The sequence below is a fragment of the Lycium ferocissimum genome, chromosome 4, assembly GCF_029784015.1.
Source record: "Lycium ferocissimum isolate CSIRO_LF1 chromosome 4, AGI_CSIRO_Lferr_CH_V1, whole genome shotgun sequence".
Classification (NCBI taxonomy): Eukaryota; Viridiplantae; Streptophyta; class Magnoliopsida; order Solanales; family Solanaceae; genus Lycium; species Lycium ferocissimum.
In genome coordinates this window covers 40,097,944-40,121,843 of record NC_081345.1, presented here as the reverse complement: position 1 = coordinate 40,121,843, position 23,900 = coordinate 40,097,944, and the positions used below count along the sequence as shown (strand labels likewise).

General features: G+C 34.9%; 2 protein-coding genes and 1 non-coding gene across 3 annotated transcripts; 1 reads left to right on the top strand and 2 right to left on the bottom strand.

The window, feature by feature from the left end:
- Window positions 1-2,129: 2,129 nt before the first annotated feature.
- LOC132052896 (cytochrome P450 86A1-like) lies at window positions 2,130-5,662 on the bottom strand. Its single transcript, XM_059444606.1, has 2 exons — window positions 5,329-5,662; window positions 2,130-3,528 (listed from the first exon to the last, which is right to left on the bottom strand). Exons 1-2 carry the CDS (start codon window positions 5,622-5,624, stop codon window positions 2,262-2,264), a joined length of 1,563 nt encoding a protein of 520 aa, XP_059300589.1. The 5' UTR covers window positions 5,625-5,662; the 3' UTR covers window positions 2,130-2,261.
- A 1,970-nt stretch (window positions 5,663-7,632) lies between these two features.
- Window positions 7,633-7,705, bottom strand: TRNAR-ACG (transfer RNA arginine (anticodon ACG)). Its single transcript has one exon. It is a non-coding gene; the product is annotated as a tRNA-Arg (tRNA).
- Window positions 7,706-11,171: 3,466 nt separating this feature from the next.
- Window positions 11,172-11,844, top strand: LOC132054696 (uncharacterized). Its single transcript, XM_059446667.1, has one exon. The coding sequence runs from the start codon at window positions 11,340-11,342 to the stop codon at window positions 11,679-11,681; it is 342 nt and encodes a 113-aa protein (XP_059302650.1). The 5' UTR covers window positions 11,172-11,339; the 3' UTR covers window positions 11,682-11,844.
- Window positions 11,845-23,900: the final 12,056 nt, after the last annotated feature.

Sequence of the window (23,900 nt, the reverse complement as noted above, 5' to 3'; positions counted from 1 at the left end):
CTCATAATATGTCCGCTCCGTGGTCGGATCTTCCATTCATCAAGCCGGTCCAGATTCTAAATCTAATGATCCGCAAGACGTAATTGTTTATTCCTGTTTTAATAGCACTATTTATAATTTATAATGTTAGGTGACTTTATGTGCGCGCGACAACTCATCTCGTAATTTAATTTTAAGTTTTATGTAGGATAAATTTAAAGATAATTATATAATTAGGTCATTTATAAGATAATTACAAGTAAACCTATACTATAAAAACTAGTAACTGATTATTTGACATAATTAATAGTATTATTATTAACTAACATGCTATAACATGGTAAATTACTAAGAAGAATCGTAGAAATATCAAGACATGTAACTTAAATCTTAAATTTTTTGGTTCGCTAATAGACTAATGAAAAAGCTCAAAGGTGCATGTTATAATGTGCTACATATGCAACTCGACCAAATAGGAATGCAAAAGCAAACCACCTTTGAAGTGGAATCCAACGTAATGAACGCCAAAACCATAGTTCGCACAAGCAACAACTAACATGACAAAAATAATAAAAGAAGAATTGAAGCTTTATTCTTCAAAAAAGACAGCTTTTGGTTTAGTTCAGTAACCATATGTTCGACCTACATGCAAACACCCATTTTTTTATTTTAGTTTCTTGAGAATTCATATGGAGTCAAAGCTCATTATTGGCTTTATTTAAGCAGTAGGTGTTAATATTAACTAAACTAAAACTAAAAAGAGACCAAAGCAACAAACTATAACTAAAATGAGACCAAAACAACAAACCATAACTAAAAGATTCGTTCATTAACATAAAGTGCGAAACCCCAAAGTGATGCCAAATGCAAAGAACAACAACAACATTCAATTTCAATATTTCATTCTATTTCAATTCAAAGCCCTAAAAAAATAACATAATATAAACCCCAAAACAACTATTGAACACTAAATAAAGTTATCAAATCTACTAAACATAGAAGGTAATGTAACTAATAACATGGTATTAAAATACAAGTTTGAGCACTAGTTCAATTTGGGGGTTGTGTTCATGAGATTGATTTGGCGACGATTGCCGGTCATCGGAACGGCGGCGTCTCCGGTGGCGACGCTTGCTGGTGTCGACCGTCTATATGGTGGGATGGTAGAGAGAGGAGAGAGGAGGGAGAGAGAAAGAGAGAGAAAGAGAAGGGGGAAAAGGAAAAGAAAATTAAAGAGACTAGATCCGGTCTAAATCTTTTGAAATTTTCGACACATGTGGTCGAAAATAATTAAGTCGCATTTGACCGACTTTGACTTAATTACATATGTAGTCGAAATTGATTTGTATTTTTATTTTTTAATTAATTATTTTATATTTATATAATTTAATTATGTATAAAATGTTTTTTTCCCATTTATTATTCGTATAAAAATTAATTTCGACCACATGTGGCCGAAATGCATTTTTCTCGTTAAAAATCGACTCGGTGTGGTCGAAATTCTATAAAAAATTAAATAAAAATTAAATTCTTTAAATTTCGACCACCCGTGGTCGATTTTTTTTCGACCAAAAGTGTGGTCGAAATTTTTAGGTCGAAAATGCCCATTTTTTTAGTAGTGTATAACAATCTTTGAAAAACAAAACAAGGCCAGTTCACAGTTCATTTGTTCATAAACAAGGTCAAATTCTTCATCAAGAAAACACCAGCAGCAAGACAAAAATTATAAAATGTAAAAGACTATTTAATCCCACTAATGAAATTTTCTTGCTTTTTAGTGATACATGTATAAGTTTTTTCGTCCTTCTTTTATGTAACAATTGAGGTTTAAGACTATTTAATCCCACTAATGAAATTTTTTTGCTTGTTACGGGGTAAGCAATTTCGATCAGGTAAGTAATCCGCTTGGCCCTCTTTTCTTTTTCTTCCAAAAATCACTCGCAGCTTTCACCACTTGGACCTATTAAATTGTAGGAAGCTTTGTTTACATACTTTTAAATTTTTGCTTGTTGCGTAGGGTTTAAGACTTATGAGCTTGAAATTTTATTTGAATATAAGAAAATGGGGAGGAGCCAAATCCCTTTGTTTGCATCCCTCCAAGTATGTGTGAAAAAGTAATCGTTCTTAAACTCAAGTTATAACCAAAGAGGTCAACAAAGAAAGTGAAAAATTCAGTATATAATAAAGATGAATACAAATCAAAAGACCAATATTACAATTTTATATGCATAATGCATAATCACATTCTCAAAATTATTCAATCAATCCCATATTTCCTTTTTTCAAGCAGACATAGCAATCTTTGGAGCTGGTGGTGCAAGTTTACGAGGATGCAAGTAAACTTTAAGTCCATTTTTCATGAACAAAGTTAAAGACATTTTCTGCTCAACTTTATGACCTGGAACCGGTAAAAGCCGGTACCTAAGCAATATAGCACAAGCCACAGATTTCATTTGAAGGTAAGCCAAGTCTTTGCCTAAGCAAGTTCTCGGTCCAGCATTAAATGCCACAAATTTATACCCATCCTTGGGCGGTTCGAACCGGTCTCCTCCGGTCGAAAGCCACCTTTCCGGTTTAAACTCCATGCAATCCTCTCCCCAAACCGTTTTCATTCTCCCCACAGAGTAAATAGAATAAGTTACTGTTGAACCGGCTGGGACCCACGAGCCATCTGGCAAAACATCATCAGAAATGACATATTTGAAATCTTCAGGGACTGAAGGGTATAAACGCAAAGTTTCGGCCAAAGCTGCTTTGAGATAGACTAATTTATCAGCTTCATCAAAATTCAATGGTTCTTCAATCCATTTTTGATGATCTTCACCGCGGCTTTCTTTTAAGACTTCTGATATTTCTTCAATTATCTTATTTTCCACGTGGCAGTTGTTCATGACGTTCCAGAAGAACCAGCTCATAGCTACTGATGATGTGTCACGTCCAGCTAGAACAAAGTTTAGGGCAATTCGTTTTAGTACATCATTTGGGATTGAGTTACCGTCTATGTCCTTTTTCTTCATGAAACGTGACAATAAATCATCTGATGGACTTTCCTTACGTGAATCTAAGGCCTCCGTAATGTAATTTTCTACAACTTTGAGGCTTTTTTGTAATCTCTTTTCAGCTCCAACTCCTAAAATCTTTTTCAACCTCCATAAAAATCCAGGGTAAAGGAGTCTTTGCATAGTGGCTTCAGTGGCTGAATCAAAAGCTATAGAAAATGGATTTTCAGGCATTTTTGGTGAGAGAGTTTCAGGGTCTTTACCAAAAGTAAGTCCACATATATTATCAAAAGTTAAACGGAGCAATAAATCTTGTAAATCCACTTGATTTTTCTCCTTAGCAGCTTTATCCAAAATAACCCACAAACGAGTTCTGATGGTCCGGTTCACCCACCGGTTCATTGCTTGTCGAAGTGTTCGGGTTGTGAACTCAAGAGCTGCGGTTTTCCTTTGCATGAGCCACGTGTCACCATCACTGTTGAATATACCTTGACCTAAAAGGTCATCAAAGGCACTTCGCCAAGTTGGTCCTTTGGGGTAATTATCAAACCTGGTTTAGGAGAGAAATTTAAGAATCTGAAAGTATCCCATAAAAGAACATAACACTAGATGCGTGTGAAAATATTCTGTTATATGACTCACTAATTATTAGTACTCCTACTAGTATTATTTTACGTTACATTGTTTCCTAAAAGACTGTCAAGGGACAAAATGTCTTAGACTTGTCCTTTCTAATATGTATCATGCATACTACTAATATTTAATACTCTCTCCATCTTAACATTTTTAGCAATCCGACTAGAAAATATTTCACCCGCCTTGTCGTGATGGTTTTAGACGTCAAAGGTATATACCCACTGTATAACAAGTGTATATAGTGATCAGAGGAGGATCCAGAATTTATAGGTTAGCGGTGCCATGCGACGCTGCTTTTTACAAGGTCCAAATAAGATAAATATTTGGTCGGTTTGATCAACTTTGGGCTTGGGTTCGGGTTATTCATTTTTTTCGATTTATAAAGATAAATCGATCGAACGAAAAAAAATTATGACAATTAGCGCAATTTTTTTTAACAATATTAGTAATAACAAAAATATTATTGTCCGTCTATAATTGCATCGACGAGTTTTCATATTCTAAAAACACTTAATGATGGTATAATTATTTATATTTTATATAAATACTTCACACTCTATGTAACAAACTAAATATAAAGTGGTCGAAGATCTTCACGTACATAATTTCAGTAACTGAGACAAAGTCATATTTAAGTACCGATTGACAATAATAAAAAATATAAAGTGGCTGAAGAAATCAAATTGAATCCAATCTAGTTTTCATGTCGTCTTTTGTGCAACATTTAATTTGGTAAATATAAATCTTCACAAACTATCGTTGTTAAACTGATTATGTAATATGCATCCAAATGATTTAAATAGTAGAACAAAGAGTAAAAGAATGGCTTTCTGAAAATTTAACTAATAGAGAGGAGAAAAATTGAAGAGAAAAAATTGTTGAAATGAGGAAATTATTTATTTTCATGCTTAAATATAAAAGATGAAAAATAAGTCTGTAAAAGTTAATAAACGAAAAAGGTCAACAAAGAATAAGTTTAAAACTTTTACGACGAAGGTATGTGATTAGTTATCTATAAACACATTAATATACCTGTTTACAACGAAGGTATGTGATTGGCTACTTGTAAAAAGGTGTATATTAATGTGTTTGTAGACCGTCGGCCCATGGCCTAATGGATGAGGCAATTGGCTTCTAACCAAGCCATATCCTAACTAGGCGTAGGATATTTTTTTGCAATAGAAACGAAATACGCAGCGTAAAGAATTGAAAAATAGCGTGTTACAACGGAATCGAACTCGGGCCACTGGCACCATGCACTCCTTTGTGACTGCGGGTGGCAAAAGGTATATTTAACCAATATCTTATGCAGGTATACATATATATACAAAATTTCGACGGAGGAGTCCGGGTGGCGTGCCACCCCCGCCCATGTACATGGATCCTCCCCTGATAGTGATTATACATTGATTATGCACAGCATATATATTGATTAAAATTTGTAAAAATAAAACTAGTGTTATGCTATGTCTATTTTAGGGTTTTCAAAAGAATGGCATGTTTTCATATTCTAAACAACTTAAGTAAGTTGAAACATTTATATTTGACATTTAACGACGTGATTATATAAGCACAAAAATGTCATCAGTCTAAACATAAGTTCCAAAAGTCCTTTTTTAAAAAAAAAAAAACTAAATTTGTTCCCGTTCACATAAAATTAAAAGGTAGGAGTAACTAATATTTATCTTTAGCTAAAAAATAATATGTATGAAACCTGGTTCGAAGGATATGTTCGATGTTCTTGGGGTGACATGTAACTGTATAAAATCCTTGTTTCCAAACAAATGGTATGCAAATAGTGCACGTTTGGTACGTTGCCGCTGCACCTGTTGATCGGAGATTTTCAGAAATCCAATCGTGCAATCTCCTTCTGTTCATGAAAGTATAAGGGAGACTACCAACTAGTGGCCACACTTTGGGACCAGTTAGCCTATGTGCTAAGAGATACAACCATAAAAAATAAGTTGTAGTTGCAGCTACTATCCCAAAATAAAGTAATATAGGATCCATGGTCAAAGTAGTGAATGATTGGAAGAAAATGTGTTATAGGAGAGGAAGAGTAGGGTTTAATATATATTCAGAATTATTGTATTAAGGGAAATGTTTAGGAGAGAGTTGTTGAGAATTTATTAGCCATGAAGATTAGGTCTTTATTGGGTTGATAGGAACGATGCTCATTTTACATGCATACGAAAGCTCCACTATGGGTTTTAACTTTTAACCTTCATACAAGTGCACACGTCTCATGTGCCTTAAAATTTTAATTTTTGCTACGTACTAGCTAAGCTTGATTCAGATTCTAATTAAGATATGATTATCTTATTTATCTATATAATTTTAGTTTATATCTTTTTCAAAAATGGATTAAATTTTTGGTTTCTTCTCAAATATAATGATATTCGTAATTTTATCACAATTCCATTTTGATGAATTATGCACCACCCAATTACTATCCTGCCCCACACAATTACCTGCTCCATTTCCAAATTGTCTTTCTATGGAAGACCAAATCAAAATTACAAAGCCCTGACTACTTCTGAAATATACAACACCATTATGTTTTTTAAACCTTTGAAAAAGAAGCTATATACTATAATATACACGAACGATATGCGAAAACATATAATATATACAAAAGCTATTGTAGGTACTAGTATACAGTCTAATTAATCTTTCATTTTTGTCATCAGCATTTTAACCCATGTATTGGGATTTGAAATCTATGTGCTAATGGTTGTCGAAACAGTAATTAACCATGCAGTGTAAAGAGAGTAGTTGGGAATCGGTTTAGCTGTGTTGAGAAATCAGGATTTGCTCCAAAACCTGGATAAACGATTCTAATAGGATTGGAAGGCTTGAATTTGAAGCCCAAAAGACCAAAATTACACCATGCATTTTATCCCCCGGCTCAAGAAATATCAAAAGCTAAAAATTTGAATAAACTATATTTATGTAATATTCAAAAAGTAGTTGTAACTTTTTTTAAATACCATTTTAAAAAATTGTATTCATGTAATTTTCTCTTTAACTTATATATTGTATAAATAAATGAAGTTTTTATAGTAGAGTATCATGTATTATAAATAAATGATTTAGAGGGACCCAAAACTTTCTCCATCAAGAAGATGTACCAGAAGATGCTAGGAGAGTTCCCTAAAGTTCCATGGAGAAGATTAACTTGTGGTAACCAAGAGTCACCTAAATGGTTATTCTTAGTATCACTGGCAGTACAGGGTAGATTATATACAAGAGATAGACTGTATAAATGAGGTATTACTGAAGATAAAAGTTGTCCAGTGTGCTAGCAACATGATGAATCAGTAGAACACCTGTTCTTCACTTGCCCAGGAACTGCACAGATATGGCAAGCGCTGCTAACGTGGCAGGGTATTGACAGAGCACCGACAGGCTGGCATGAGGAGATACTCTGGATGATTGATGGGAAAAGGAGCAAGAATGCACCAGCCACTATATACAGAATGTACCTAGCTGCGGTAGTATACTATGTGTGGCAAGAAAGGAATAGAATAGTATTTCAGAGGATTAGAAGACAACCAAGTGTGCTAACTAGGATGATAGTAAAGGAGGTATATGTTAGAGGAAGCATGGTTCAAAGGTTATCAAGTAGACTGCAAGATCTGAATTTTTATCCAATGTAATGCAAAAGGTGAACTGTAGTGTTCAGGAAGATATGCATTGAGGTTGGGCCTGTCCAGCTCAGGGTAGTCTCAGTTTTGTTTGAGCTGTAAATAATTCACTTTGGTAATAAAATGCAAGTTAATTACCAAAAAACTTCTAAAAGCAGGTTATTTAACGATTATTTTTTGTTGTATATTTAAATCTCATTTAATATAGATAGTTATCAATTGACTTTTTAGGTTCTGATCTTAGCATGATCATGATTGTAAAAATTTATAAATTAAAGAGATAAAAACTCCCTTTTAAATTAAAGAGATAAAAACTCACATTATGGCTTTAAAATGTCAACAACAACATGCCCTCGGCTAAAATAATTAAACGACTCTGCTGGGGATCGAACCCAGAATCTCTGGTTTCGTAGACCAGCGCCTTATCCATTGGGCCACAGAGTCACTTCATGCCATGGAACGTCATAAAAGGGTAATCAACCAAACTGTTATAAAACTCGTTTCATTTGCCAATTTTCACAACGAATGCTTTCACGAGTAGAATTGACTCTTCAAGTCGGATAAATCTAATTAAGGAGTAAGGACTATAACTATTTTAATTCCTCTAACTTTTGAGTAAAATGGCTGGATCAAACTTAAAACTTTCTAATTACATTGCGAGTTGTGAGTCGGAACGAAGTTATATATTAAATTGACTCAATCTATAATTCATATTTGGATGCATACGAGTGAATGACAGCTGATTTGTCTGTTAGCCACTGATATGTGTTCTTTGGACTACAAAACTAAGGATCTCACCGGGCCGCTCAGTGTGGAGGTCCAGGCCCAGTCTAATACCGGAGATTATGGGCAGCCCAACCAAGATGGTTTAAATACATTTTTTTGCGGGCACGGATTGTCTTTCAAAGGCGCTGGTCACTAATTTTCTTAAAAATCCCGTTTTTAATTTTGCATTTAATTTTTTCTTATTGCCCACACGGTTCAAAATTGGTAACAAATAACTTGAGATTTTAAATTCGAACCCCGCTCAATAAAAAAAAAAAAACCGCGTGTCGATGATGGGCAAATTGCTTGATGGAAGAGATATTGTGGTATCGGGTTATATTTCGCTTCTAAATTTTGCTTTGATTGCATCTAGTAGCTAGAATTCATCGAAGCCAAAACTAAATGCATGATCTCTTACATTGTTAAAAGCATAATCTATTTATCGAGTAGCGGTTTCGCTTCTTCATTTGAAATGAGGTGGTCGCTTAAGTTTAACTTGTTTCACAGTACCTAATAGGTCACCGGATATGAAAAAGGCAATTTTTTTTTAATCTTGTCTGCAGTGTCCAATATGGAATGTTCAAGGTAGTCAGTCTTTCATTATTCAATCCCCCTTTTGAATTTATTTTATATTCCATGTACGGTACCTATAAATTAAAGACCATCTCGAATAAGGCCAATTGTTAATAAACACAGTAACGTTTGGGCATGGTGTTGAATCCTCAAATCAATTTCCGTTTAAATAAGTAGTTAAAACTTTAAAAAGTAACGTTATTAAAAATGGTTTGACATGCGGTTGTCAATAGTAGAACAACTCATGATTGCTTTAAAAACATGTGGTTGAAGAACTAGGTTCCGTTTAGCGAAACTGGAGATTGAAGAAAAAAAACTGTATATTTTTGTGTAAATTTTTAAGGCTTTTAGGGCGTTTAACTTTATGAGGTCCAACCTCATTAACCATTCAAGTCTAAAAGTGGCTCTTGTTCTTGTGAAAAAATTTGACCCATTTTCTCCTACAAAGGACTAAAATGTCTCTTTTAATTTGAGAGTCCTGGAGACGTGAAAGATTTGTTATTTCGGTCACAAAGAAATAGTGAGTGCAACATAGTCTATATCTACTATTACAGTAATTCAAATTCTAACATAATTCAAATTTTAAATTCATACTTAAATGATATTGATATGATCAAGGAGTAGAATTACCCATCGCGTATGATGTGCCCTATTGTTTGAAAACAAGTCCAACGATTATATTAGTGGTTGCAACTTTTGTAGGATGATCACAGTGGTGTAATGCTCTGCCACGTGTCAATTCCTTCATCACATGGCAAGATGATCTCTGAACCCTTTTCTATTTCCGCCTCTTGAAATGACTGAAAAGGGAATAAGTATTAATTAGACGAAAACAACAAAAGAAAAGTAGGAAAAAATAAAGGGAAAATACATTTAACTTTCACACGTATCTCGGATTAATTATAGCCACGCATCCATTAACATTGTTAACCTCATTACCCCTTTCCCCTATTCGAACTTATTTTTATTTTTTTGTGTTAATGTTTTTGGTAATAACGGTTCGCTATCATTTGTAAGCTTTGTTGTTAGGAAGTTCCAAAACGCGTGAAATGTTGTGATAAAAAAAATTATCACGAGTGAAAGCGATAAATATTTTTTATATTTTAATAAAAATTATTTTTTAAAATGTATTTATATTTTATCCTCTCTCGGTACCCCCAATTCCATTGCCATTCTTCTATTACCGTAAGTTATGGTAAAAGATATTCATTCTAGTCTTTAGGGAATAATTGTTTTCATGTTATTGTTTGGGATGCATTGTAGGCAAGGCCGGAGTTCTTCTTTTTCACCCAAATCAAGAATACGAATGAATGGAAGGATTTTCTCTTCTTCTTTCTCCTTTTTCTCAATTCATAAGAGTGCAATAAAAGAACATTTTCACAAATTGTGCGTTTCAATCTTGTCCCCGTGGGCGTATGGACTTCAGCATAAGCGGCTCGCCACTGATAATTCCTTTCACAGTTATGCTCGTGTCCGCATAAAAGTTTGAAGTATGCCCACGGGCAAGAACACACGCAGCCATAATGACAACACCAATATGAAAACCTTTGTCTTGCGATTTTTTTTGGGTGAGCGGGGTTCGAACTGACCCATTAAAACATAATGCCATTTCGGTGGAGGAGATATTTTGGTGTTTGATTTGCCTTCAAATCGTCGGTCTTTAATTTTTGTGTGTTAATGGAGAAAGAAAATGGGTTGCTTTACTCTACTAGAATTCAAATTTTTTGTTTTGAAAATAAGCTCTTTATGATTGATAATTAAATTGAATGTGTGTGTTAATGGAGGAAGAAAATGGGTTGAATGTGTGTGTGCTTTAAAAACATGTTGAGAAAGAAATGGGTTGAATATGTTTTGTTAATGGAGGACCTCAGAAAGTCTAAAATGGGAAAAAAATTTTACAAAGGACTAAAATGGATTTGAGAGTCCTGGAGACGTGAAATGAAGAAGAAGAGTCTATAGAAGAAGAATTCAAATTTAACATAATTCAAATTTTAAATTCATACTTAAATGATATTGAAGAAGAAGAAGAAATCGCGTTTAGTGATGAAAAAAGAAGAGTATTAGTGTTGAAGAAGACAATATTAATGGTTTAATGGTTAATTACAGGTTAATTAGTGTAAATATAATTAAGAAAAAGAAAAAATAAAGGAAAATAATGAAAAAAAAAGGAAAAGCGACCGACGACGTGGCAGCGGCAAAAGAAAATATTTTTTTATATTTTAATAAAAAAATTATTTTTTTAAAAATGCACACACTCTCACTGTGCAACTGGGCTTTAATTTTTTTTTTTGCCACGTATCGATGAAGAAAATGGGGTCAATGTTTTCGAAAAAAAATGGATAATTACAAAAATACAGAAAAAAAAAATAATGCGGTTAATGGAGAAAGAAATGGGTTGATAATAGATTGAAGAAGACCTATGTTAATTAGTGTAAATATAATTAATAAAGAAAATCAAATGAAAAAAAGGAAAATGTTAGGTGCGTCATAATTAATCTGAGTATACGTTGGGAGGGGGGGTTATGTATTTTCCCAAAAAAATAAATTTAAAAAAAAGAAGAAGAAGAAGAGATAATAAACTTGTGGAGAACTCGTGCTTACAACTACCTTCATCTAATTCTCTTGACATTCATCCTACGGTTCAAATTAATCCTACCACAAATCAAAACCAACTATATTATCCACATTCAAATATTATTCCTTTTTTCTACACACAACCATAAGAAAAAAGCCCTCTCCAATGGCATCATTAAACTTGTTTTTCACTCCAATAGCAACCGTAACATCAACCACACAACAAAGAAGAGTATACACCGCTGCTACAGCAGCAAAGAGTTCAGGTGGAAGTACTGAGGAGAAATCACTGTTGGATTTTATACTTGGAGCATTACAGAAACAAGACCAGCTATTGGAAACTGATCCAATTTTGGCAAAAGTAGAGGAAAAGAGCGTTAGCAGTGGCACCACAGGCCGCGTTGGCACAACAAGCCGTAAGGGCACTGTTGTAATTCCTCCTAAGAAGAATAACAATGATGGAGGTGGTTTTGGTGGATTTGGTGGCCTCTTTGCTAAGAAAGATTAATGATTCTACTCTTTAATTCTCTGTGAGTCTACTTAACAAAAATTCCTATTTGGAAACAAGCACAGAAATTCTGCTTTATTGTATGAACTTTATGATTTTCTTCGCTCTGTAATCTATACTTACTAAGTACTATTGAATTGAACAACACACTTGATATGAGCTATTCGTATTTTCTGGACATACACCATTGGTTGTTGAGATCTCTTGGTCTGCACTAGTGTACTACTGTATGAAGAATAATAATGTGCAATATAATGTCAAGTAGCAGAAGCTTCACACTATTAGATTACTCAAAAACCAATTAGAAATAATGCTAAAGTAAGTGTAAACTGATAGTTCGGAAAAGAAGGATTAAATTATCTGTTACAATCTGTTGAACTAACTCACAGGCAGTGTCCCCTAAATATTGTATAGCGGCTCCAGAGGAGTGTGTATATGCTAACACCTTCTCCTCTAGAACTTATTTTTGTGAACTTAATTGCTAACCTACTCTCATGGATATGTTGGAGCATGGTCCAACTTCCGTAGGCTTTGGAATATAGGAGTTCCTATATTCCCCCTTTTTGTAATGCGTTCTTATAAATATATGCAGGTCCATGCTCAATGAGTAAAGATGGACAAGATTTAAATAATATTAAAAAAAAAAAAAACTCACAGGCAGTGTCCGGATTTTGAGTATATAGTTCTGTCATCATACATATAAGGAAAGTTTTAGCATAAATACAGGGTCTAGATCAAAACATCTGAGTTCTACCAAACCTGTAAGTAGAACTTTAGCACCTTCCTTGAACTGAATTGATTGTGTTGTTGTATTGCCTTATATCATGGGGAAAAAGCCAAAATGTTGAATCTGAAAATGGATAGTGAGACTAATTCAGATAATGATCGTCGAAAATCATATGGAGTACTATAAAAATACAACAGGCAATATCACATAGCTGAGCCAAATGCGAGACTAATAGAATAAATGAACATATTGGAATCTCAATATAATTCGAAAATCCTAATTGGGAATTGGTACATCCTCTAGTAATTTCGGTAAATTGATCCCTGATGTGTTGGCCTTGAAATGTTGCACATTGAAGTGTAATTGGAGGAGCCAGATTAAGCAATAGATTTACTCTTAAGTCCTTTGATGGCTGAAAAGCAAACTTCCAGTTTTCCCTGTTATCGCTGAGGCTTAAACTGGGGAATTAGGCTCTGAATTAATCAAAATCTCATGCACCTAGGACAACATCTTGATACTGAAGGGGAAAATAATCTTGCAAACTAGTGAACAATTACCAAACGAACTCAGAAAGCGGGATTTTCAAAATTTATGTTGTGTCAATTTAGTCAGCATATCATGTCTGAAGAAAAACATCACAGTCAGCGTTTACGTTGGATAGCTTCTCCGAATGAGAAATCTGGAGCTATTTAGTCCCAAAAACATAGAATATTAGGTAGAACAAAAAAGGAGGATAGGGTAGCTCTATATATTTTGATTTCTCAATGGCCATTTTAATGGACTTGAATCTAGCACAAATTTTTTAGATAATTGAAGGGGAAAACACCAAGTGTTGATATAAGGGAATTAAGCAGCCAGGCAGGAAACGGATAATGGCTCGAACGACAAGTAGACATCTCCAGGATCGCCAAGCAGGCTGAAAAGTACAACCCACCATTTGGTCCAGTGGAGCTAGGTCTAGCCCACTAGAGGAAAGAAGCACAAACTATCCAAGATAGAGACACATTAAACATCAAATCTCAAATTTCTTTGAGTATTTATGGTAGAATTGCATCCTATAGCTGATTTTACAATACCATTAAATTATATCCATTTTTTTCAGAGTATTTAATTTATGATCAGGGTTGCAAACTTCAGACAAAAGCATTACCTGCTCCTCCTCCGCACTGTAAATGGCAAAATCAGACATTAATCGTAATTGCATACTGACAATTGAATGAAAATTGACATTCTGAACTTTCTAATTTTGTTGTAATTATCATAGCTAGCTTTTCCTTTTCCTTTGATACAATTTGTATTTTCATTATCGCGACAAAGATTAATGTGGTTTTTGGCTTTCTATTGATGGGTGTTGCATATTTTGCGACTCACTATAATCAATTTTTGTTTCGATCTATTTGTATGACAAAGAAGAGCCATTGTATCAAACGAAATAAATCCAAAATGAAAAAAATTATGGTAAATAATATTGTGACAAAGTTAATGTAATTAGTAAGTTCAGTTAAGATATTCAGGTTTGAAGTTCGATTTCGCAGAGCCTAACTTCATAACTAAACGTATGTCTAAAGTTGGACTACATTTAAACTAAAGTTCAAAATCAGACATACGACTTTGACGTTTGTTTGGTAGTTCAAATTTTAAATATTCGAGCTTTTTGATACATTACACATCATCACTTGAAGACGGCCATAAGTTCAAAAGTCTTATTTATTTTTTCTTAAACTCAATCCCCTGTCGAATTAAGACATATAAATTAAAACGGAGGGAGAGTATAAGTTAGGTCCTTTTCTAAAGGCAAATCTACCGGTCATAGCTTGGGTCAAAGCTACTAGCCATGCGTAAAGGAAAGACTAGTAGATGAGGGCAAGTAATGCAAAATGAATGAAAACACGAAGCCTATACATTGAACCATGATGGGTGACGGTTTTCAGCACCAATCCCATATAAGATAAGCAAAGTAGGTAGAGTTGAAAGCCTTAAATGTATGATAGAGCTATGACCATTGACAGCTATGCATGCGGTCTACTCCTTCCTTCCTTACCTGACTGCAACTTTCATTTCCAGTACTGATCATCACCATCTATTTCTTCCTTACACTTTTTTTACTTTAACGTTTACTGGTTTTGGTAAAGTTAGTTGTAATCAAGTTGTGTCTTAACTAGAATTTTAGTGACGTAAACGAGCTAGTTGAGGATGAACTGAAAATAAGAAAATGGGAATTGAGACTAATAATTCAATTTATAAGCTAAGTTTAAGAGGTTAGGATTGTCGAAAATCATACTCATAAAATTTACAACAGACGACATCACGTACCCTTAACTAATAGAATTAATGAGCATATTGAAATATCAATATAATTAGAAAATCCAAGCAGGAAATTGCTACGTCTTCTAATTTATGTAGTAAATTGATCCCTGATATGTTAGGCTCCAGGTTCATTTCTTTATCAATCTCATCTCTAAATTGATCTTAAGATCAGCAGTATTCCGAGTTCTTCTGACTGGCTACCCAGGTTGGATTATCCTTAAATGAATCATATTTCTTTAGAACTTTACAACAGTAGTGATAATCAATCCATAAGACGTACCCCACAGTCAGAGGGCACATGATCATATATACCCTACGTTTAGGACAAGAAAACATTTTCTCCTAACTTGATCACAAAGCAAGACCTATAATACTGTATACGGTAAAAATCTGGTTAACGTTTGTCCGGTTAAAACCGGGGATGATAAAAGAAAGAAGGCAAACAATAGCGCTTGATCTGAAGAAGTTTGGAGAAAATCGTTGGGTCCGATTCAACCGGGGATAACTCCTTATCGCAGTTTGTCCGGTTCCTCCATGGCCGAGTTGATCGTGGCCATTTGTCCAGTTCAAACATAGCGGAATCAGTCGTGGCCGTTAGCCCGGTTTCTTCATGACCGTTACGATCGTGGGTTGTTGGTCGGTTAATCTATTCGATTCGCTTCATGCGTGTGGAAATCTTGTTGTTCAGCATTTCGACGATATACGGGTGTCGACCGCACGACCCAACCCTTATCCATATTAGGTTTTTTTTATCCTAAAAGCGGCTCCATGATGTATAGAGGGCCCATAGTAGGAAACTATAAATAGGGGCATTTATTTTTAGGGGTTGGCTTTTCAGATCCAAGAATTTTGTGTTTGAATATATATATATATATATTGAAGTTTTCTTTCTCTTTGATTTCTTCAGTCTTTGGTCCGGTTTACAGCTTAAATAATCCATTGAATCATTTCATTCAACATTGCACGGAATATATAATAAGATCTTAGCTCAAATATACAAACCCCAACATCTTTACCCAACCATTAGCATAACAATTCATTCACACTTAAGTCGTTTATAAGCAAAATATACACATATATCTTTCGTTCATCAAAGAATAGATTAAAGTGCCACATATCCTATACCTCATTTACAAATTTAACTTATTATCCAATTTCGGGATAAAATGCATAGTATCTTACTACAACTTCAGGTAGAAACTGAATTAGATCTGGGCAAACGCGAAGAAGACGATGAGTTGATGAACTGGATACAATCTTTGATGGCCTCAACCCTATGATCAGAATTGATTATTGCAGAATCAGATGCCTTAGAATTTACCGAAGAATTAACTTTCCCTGAACTTCTCCGACTGCCACTCCGAGACATCATCCTCACAACCGCCACCATTTTTCCTCCTAAACGTTTGAACATTTTTATAGCAGATAATTCCGATGTTGATCTCCTGAAACTATAGCTACTTGGTGTGCTATTATTTGTATCATCAGCTCTTTTATTAGAGCCTTTTTTGGCTAACATCTTAAAGAAAACTTAGGAAGATGATACAATTGGGAGCTAAAGGTAGAATTTGGACTGAATATAAAGAGGCTGAAAAAATGAAGAGTCCATTTTAATAGTGAAGTGAAAAAGAGACAGGAAAATAAATGATGAAAGCTTAGGGACGAGAAGGCTACTTGGTACGAATTCTTTTAATGCATGTTCATTGACAACTCTAATGAATATGGGAAAGTGACTTAAAACAGTACCAAGAGAATTGCCAAAGTATTGATGAAAAATCTTCAAGTTCAATCTAGCTAGCTTTTTCTATTTTTCAATTCAAGAAATTTACAGTTACCTCTCCTTCAGAGTTATTTACTCAGAAGGTTACTTAACTATTATTAAAATTAAATTGTGCAAAGAAAGTATTACTTTTCTATAGTTTGAAACGGTTTTTGTTTTTAAGTTAAATTTTTTCTAAAAAAAATACCAGGAAAGTTACTCCATTTTTTTTATTTTTTTATTTCACACATAATCACTCATTACATTCAGATTAGAGGCCCAATAACGGTAAACCATGAATTGAGATGGGCCTAACTTTAAATACCATGTATAGAATTGGACACTGAACTTAACACAACCTCAAAAACTAGCTGTAAGGTGAGGAATCGAACTCCTCTTCTTCGTTGTCCTTTTGTACTTTGGGTTCCATCATCTTGGATGGACTTCACTTCACTATGAGTCAATGTTATCGGGCTATCTCAGTCCACAATTTACCATGAAAAGGTTGAATCGGTGTCCTTTTAGGGCCAATTCGCAGGAATACTCTTATTTTGGGGCGGTCTTTAATTTTTGCCCATCAAATTGGTGGTTTTAATTTTTGCCCTTCGCTTAATACCATGAAGTTTGGGGTTCGAACTCCGGCTTAGTCAAAAAAAAAAAAATCGCAATTTTTAGTACTGGTTAGGCTTATGATAAGGCGGGTAGAGTTTGCCTTCTGGCATAAGGCAAACTATGCATAATGAATCTAAACCTCTGCCTTGCGATTTTTTTTTATTTTTTTTTTTGTCTGAGCGGGGGTTCAAACCCGAAACCCATGGGTATTTAGGCGAAAGACAAAAACTAAAGATTTCAAATTTAAGAGGCAAAAATTAAAGACCAGTGCCTTTGAAGGGAAATCCGCACAAAAAAAAAAAGTCCTTTTAGTACTGGTTAGGCTTATGACGGAAAATGTTCAACAGGTATCCTTGTACCACAAAAGACGGCCCATAGTGGATGACTCTTTTGGCATTACACTTCAAGCTACAATCCTCACCAATATACCATTCTGCGTTTGCACTCAGCAAACATAATCAATCCGAAACTGCTTTACTGATACGGTCACAAGAGACACAAACAAATAAAGCCATTTTTAGAGTTAGAATTATTTCACAAGCTTCGAGAGGACCACGATCATCTACTTACATGATATATACATGAATGAACGTGGACACACCAAAATTAATAACCAAAAACACTCAACTATCTCTTTCCAATTTCACTCTCGAAGTTTGCTAGGCAACAGGGACTTAATTTGAAGTGTGACCTTCCGCCCCCACCTTAAATATGACCTTGTCGGCAACTACAATAGTAAATGGCTACTTGCGTGACTGATTTGCTGCAATTAAACACATTTAGTCCAATGGACACAAGCCAAACAAAGCGGACCAAAGGTTTTATGGACCCCAAAATCACTAACAGTAATACGTCACATGTTACATAACTGACCCACAAATAATGATAGGCAATCAAGCAGCTACGTACGCAGGCAAATGACAGGCAATACATTCTTCAGCGCGCAGAAAAGAATTTCGTCCAGCTATCTAGAGGCAAATTTAGGATTTAAAACTAGTCCCACAATGTTTTCAGATTTCTTTAAATTTGTTTTGCATGCTTGCATATAGTATATAATATAATTTGATCTATATGTCGCGACACTGTTTATATGTTAGATGCGCTTCAATAAAAAGTTAATTGATTGTAAAATTATGTGGAGTCACATACGTTAATTCCAATTATAAAGTGTATTATTATTCGATAAGTTGCAAAGATTTTAGATGTATCATTATTAGTTGGGTCTAAGCCTGGCTTCCGGGCCGGTTAAAACCGGTGACGGAACCGGTAAAACCGGCACCGGGACCGGCCCCGGTATACCGGTCTAATGGTTGCGGAAACCGTAGTATATCGGGCCGGTTACGATTTCAAAAATGACTAACTGTTAACCGTTTAACCGGTGCCGGCCGGTTAACCGGTAATTTTTTTTTTCTTTTTTTGTTTTTTTAATTTCTAGACATTATAGCCGTTATTGGGCCGTTGCCCAATGGTCCAAATTGATGATATGGCCGTTGGCAACGGCCAAAATTGGGATCCTCCACCCCCGAACCTCCCAAACTTTTATTTTTAACACTTTAACCCCTTTCCCACTCCTATATAAATCCCTCTCCATTTTATTTTCATCCACACCAATTTTCTTTTCTCAAATCTCAAATTCTCTCAATTATTAGCTACTTTAAAATTACAAGTTCTCTCAAATTCTCAATTATTAGCCATTTTATATTTTGCAATTATACAAAAAATTAAGTGTTGGTGTCGGATTGCAAGTCTAGCTGCCTTCAATTCAACATTTGTTTTGGCGGAATTTATTTCGACAATTTGGTACCTTCGTTCCAACTCTATTTTTAATTTTCGCGATTAATTTTCTTGCGATTTAATTATATCTAAGAGAATTAGAAGAGGCGGTAGTAGTGGGGTGAGGGGAAATATGGAGGAAACATTTGTGCCGGAAACGGAAGCGAATATGTGTTATTAAGTTGACATTAATCAAAATAATTCACTTTTAGATCATGAAGCATTAGAACACCGATTTAGCCCAACCTATAATGAAGCTGTCGATGATGATGGCATTAATGATGAAACACAATCACCGGAAAATCCGATAGGAGATACACAATAAGCACAGCAATCACAAACACGACAAAAACGGACATAAATTCATACGCCAACCTCTAAAGTTTGGAAATTTATGATTAGAGATAGGGAGAAAGAAATACTCACATGTAATATATGTTGAAAAACATTTCAATTCAAGTGTAGGAACAATAAGGATGGGGGAACGGGTTCACTAAGGACTCATTTATGGGGTCAACATAAGGATGTTTGGTTAGAGGGAACGGGTTCTGTAGGGGGTACTCAACGAACAATAGACCCACATACTAGAAAAAATTTTAGTTCCAACAAAAAGAAAGACCGAGGTAGATAGCTAAAATGGTAGCTTATGATTGTTTACTATTTTCCTTTCCTTCGGGGCCGGGTTTTGTTACTCATATTAAACGTAGTTATAATCCGATGTTTGAGGGTCTTCCTAAAAGTACTTGTAGAGCAGATATTATTGATTTATATAAAAAAAAATATAGATTTTATTTGCGTCATGTACTTAATTCTTTAAATTGTAATGTTTTCCTTACTGCCGATATTGGTCTTACTGTTAATAAGTTAGAATTTTTTGCTATTACATGTCATTGGATAGATTGATAATTGGGTCATGCAAAACAGAATTATAGCTTATTTATATGATGAAGGGAAGGGTCGTCATGACGGTAAAGTTTTAGCAAACGGAATAACAGCTATTATGAATTTTTTTCAAATTTACAAAAAAACACTTTATATTGCTTTAGATAATGCTACTAACAACATAAGCGCGGTTGGCCTTATAAAAAAGGAATTAAAACCTCCACTAACGGATATTTTTCATGTAAGATGTAAATGTCACATTTTAAACTTGTTTGTTAAAGATGGTCTTTCCTTATTTGATGATCCTATTCAAAAGATTAGAAATGTCGTTGCTTTCCTTTTTTGTAATTCAAGTAAGGCTAAAATGGGAGATTTTAATAATCAATGTGAGAGTGTTGGTCTTAGACCTAGGAAAATTCAAGTTGAAGTTGATACTAGGTGGAACTACACTTACATTATGTTGCAACAAGCATATGAATATAGGGTTGCCATACAAAATACTCACAATAATCACAATAAAGAGGTTACAGAGTGGTTATTTGATAGCGATTGGAAAGATATTTTGGAATGTAAAGAACTTTTAGAACATTTTTATAATGCTACTCTTGTTTTTTCTAGACAATTTTATCCCGCCGTTACCGGAATTTTAGCATACTTGTCTTAAGACTTCTTATACCATTCAGTTGGTTAGACAAATTTATGAACATTTGGAAATTACCACCGAGCAACCATCTTTATTTGAGCCTGAGAGAGCCATAGAAATTGAGATTAAAAAAGTTTTTGAATAATATTCTAAGTTGGAAGAAAGTGTTACTCCCATTGCTCCACCACCTAGTATATCTACTTCTCAAATGAAAGAAAATAAAACGAAGGCTCAACAAGGTTAGCAAATGGTGACACAACATTGAGATAGCAGAATGAAATGCCTTCGTCATACCAATCCTTAAAATGTCAGGTACAAAACACGCAATTTGAGAATGAGAAATGAAAATCACATGGTATCTCTTCACAACAAAGGCATTGTTGGATATTGTCTCTCGTTTTTCCTTCATACTTGTCTCTGCTTGTTTCCTCAAATGTTCTTCTTCACAATTTTCAAGTTTTGGTGCATTTGGCCCCTGGCTAGACCAAGTTTTAAGATCTGACCAATAAAAATCCTTATGCATGCCATGTCACTAGAACAAGCCTGAAACAAACTATATTAAAGAAAACTCAACCAAATGAACTAAAAATTTGACAAAAACAATTTTTTTTTTCATTAAACAAAAGGATAGAAGGGTTTGAACATTAAAACAAGCAAAGTAAAATCCAGATTATAACCCTGAATAATCCGAATAACAGAAAGAACATCAAAACAAACTACCAATACTCCTTCCTAGTGGGAAAAGGAGTGACTTCCCCAACTGCTAAGCTTGACACCTTAGCCACTAAGTTTCACATAAGCGTTGCTTGAACCACTCTCAGCTTCAACCAAATTATTCTCGGCAAACAAGTTCTGGGTCACTTTAACCAATTCATCATTATCAACTTCTGAAACTGAGACTAATAGCCTGGGGATTTTTCCATATGCCTTCCTTCTGTGTTGTCTTTTTTTTTTTTTTTGTGTTCCAGCCTAGGTCGAAAGTTGGAGCTGGCACGAGGTCGGTATGCTTGTGGGAGCGGGTAAGAACCCTGTAGAGCTAGTGTAGAACATCATTGGTAAGGATGTGGTTGAGCATATGACTGCACACCACAGGAAAAGTATGGGAGAGGTGGCAGGGGATGTTGAGGGTCTTGTGGAGGGAAGTAATGTTGAGGTTGATTATATGGAGCTCGGGGATAGATTTGATATTGTGGTTGGGTATATGAGCGAGGCGGAGCCCTCACGCCTCGTCACTGCTCTGGTACAACCATGGCTACATCGTCATTTTCCATCATATCCTTTAGTCTTCCTGAATCATTTTGAGTTACTTCAGCATTTACTTTCAAGTCAGAAAAATTAATGATACGCCCTGTATTGATTCCATCTTCTATCATTTCCCCCATCTTAATAACATCAATGAACAGTTTGCCCAGTGCTGAGAGCATATGTTGATAGTATTCTTTGGTTTGAGCTTGAAGAAAAGTATCCACCACCTCACCTTCTGCAATTGGAGGCTTTACTCTAGCAGCCTGCTCTCTTCACCTAATGACAAATTCACTGAAACTTTCTATAGATTTCTTCTGCACCTTGATCATGGACATTTTATCTGGAGCAATGTCTATCAAAATGAAATTGTCGCAGAAACTTTTGAGCCATGTCATCCCAAGTATGCCATTTAATGATATCCTGATCGGTGAACCAATCCGAAGCTATTCCTGTTAAACTCTCGCTAAAGTAGGCTCTAAGCATTTCGTCCTTACCTCCAGCTCCTCTCAATTGATTGCAATACCTTTTCAAGTAGGCTAGAGGATCACTATGCCCATCAAACTTGTCAAACTGTGGAGTCTTAAAATCGCGGGGGGGCGTTAAGTGAACATTAGGAAACATGCACAAGTCTTTGTATGCAACACTCTTATGACCATCTTGCAATTTTCTTATGGATCGCTCCAAGCTTTTCAGTTTCCTAGTCATTTCCTCGTCTTTCGCGGTACTAGTAAGATTTTCAATGTTAACAGGAGGCTCAAAGTGAGGGTACGAATCAGAGACTTTGAAAGTAGGTTCTGAAGTATAGGGTTGACTATCCGAGGATTTGACCATGAGCTCACTGTTAGATGGATCACCTGCCACAGTACGCGGAACTTGAATTGAGGTTGGCATAGTAGGGGAAATGTTTGGGAAGGTAGGAGGCAGCGGGGAGGTAGTGTTCGACCGCCGTCCAAGTCCGGGTTCGATACATGTTTGCTATGTGTTGTTTTAGCATTCTTACTTCTTCAGCTAACCCCGAATTTTGGTCAACCAACTGTGGTTGAACACTTGTATCAACCAAACCAGTGCCCTTGTTGGTTGCCATTCCTTTTTTGGTTTTCGACCTTGTGTTATATGGATGAGTTGCCAGCTTTAAAATCACAAACCAACCACCTTCTAAAACATCATGAATGAAAGAAAAGTGGGTTAAGATATTTTATGTACATATATACAACTATCAATTCTAGAATGATTCTAAGGGTAACAATGTCATTTTGGCATCATCCCAATTCCCGCTTGATTTGGCCTTCCTCTTTTTCATTTTTCATTTCCACACTTCTCGGTTCACTCGTTCTCTTTCTCTTTTTTTTTTCCGCAGCTCTTTCACTACTCTTTTTTGCATTTTTTTGAAAATAATTCGATCGAACCCGACTTGGGTTGCCTACGTATCATATTAAACACGAATCAGATCTTTGTGTAGTTCGGGAAGATCGGACATAGAGTGACCAACAAACTCTTTTCTTTTTGAATTTCGAAACAAACAAGACTCAAAAGATATTTTTCGATTCTTGAATTTCTAAGTTTGAAATTCCTACCAAAGGGAATCTATAAACTGCCGAAAGGAAAAATCTTTTTATGCAGTTTTTTATTTCTTGAATCAAAAATAAAAACTCTTTTTTTTTAATTTCTTGAATCAAAAATAAAAACTTTTTTTTTGTTTGAATTTTTGAATAAAGATCAAGAAGACTCTCTCTCCTTTTTTTTTTTTTTTTTTTTTTAATAAGATCAAAACTCCTTTTTTTTTTTTTTAAAGATCACCGAACCCGAGGAGGCTTGCCTACGTATCATCACCCCGAAGGATGGGAATCAGGTGTGCGTGGTTCGTGCTGATTAGACTGTTAAGGACATTTTGAAAAACTGACCCCTAACTCGAAAAGAACAACCCTTTTTATTTCTCTCTTTTTTTCTTTTTCAAAAACATGGAATAAAACAAAAATAAAAATCTTTTTGGGTTTTTGACTAAGACATGTACTAAAGAGACTAAAATTAAACAAAACACTTTTTTTAAAGAAATAACGAAAGTAAAATCTTTTTGGAATTTTATTATTTGAACAAAATGCATAGAAATAAGAAAATCTTTTTTTTTTTTAATAAAAGACGCAAAAACTCCTAAAGCTACGAAATTCTTTTCAGCACCCACTAATACTTTCAAGTCTTCTCATTTTCTCATTTTGATTTTCAAACACTCCCCCCCCAAATGAGTCGGCCAAATGACCTTTTTACCCTCAAAAT

Coding starts and splice junctions, on each gene's coding strand:
- LOC132052896 (XM_059444606.1), bottom strand. CDS start 5,624: ATGGATCCTATATTACTTTATTTTGGGATAGTAGCTGCAACTACAACT. Junction 3,529..5,328: donor GAACATATCCTTCGAACCAG/GTTTCATACATA, acceptor CTCCTAAACCAG/GTTTGATAATTACCCCAAAG.
- LOC132054696 (XM_059446667.1), top strand. CDS start 11,340: ATGGCATCATTAAACTTGTTTTTCACTCCAATAGCAACCGTAACATCA.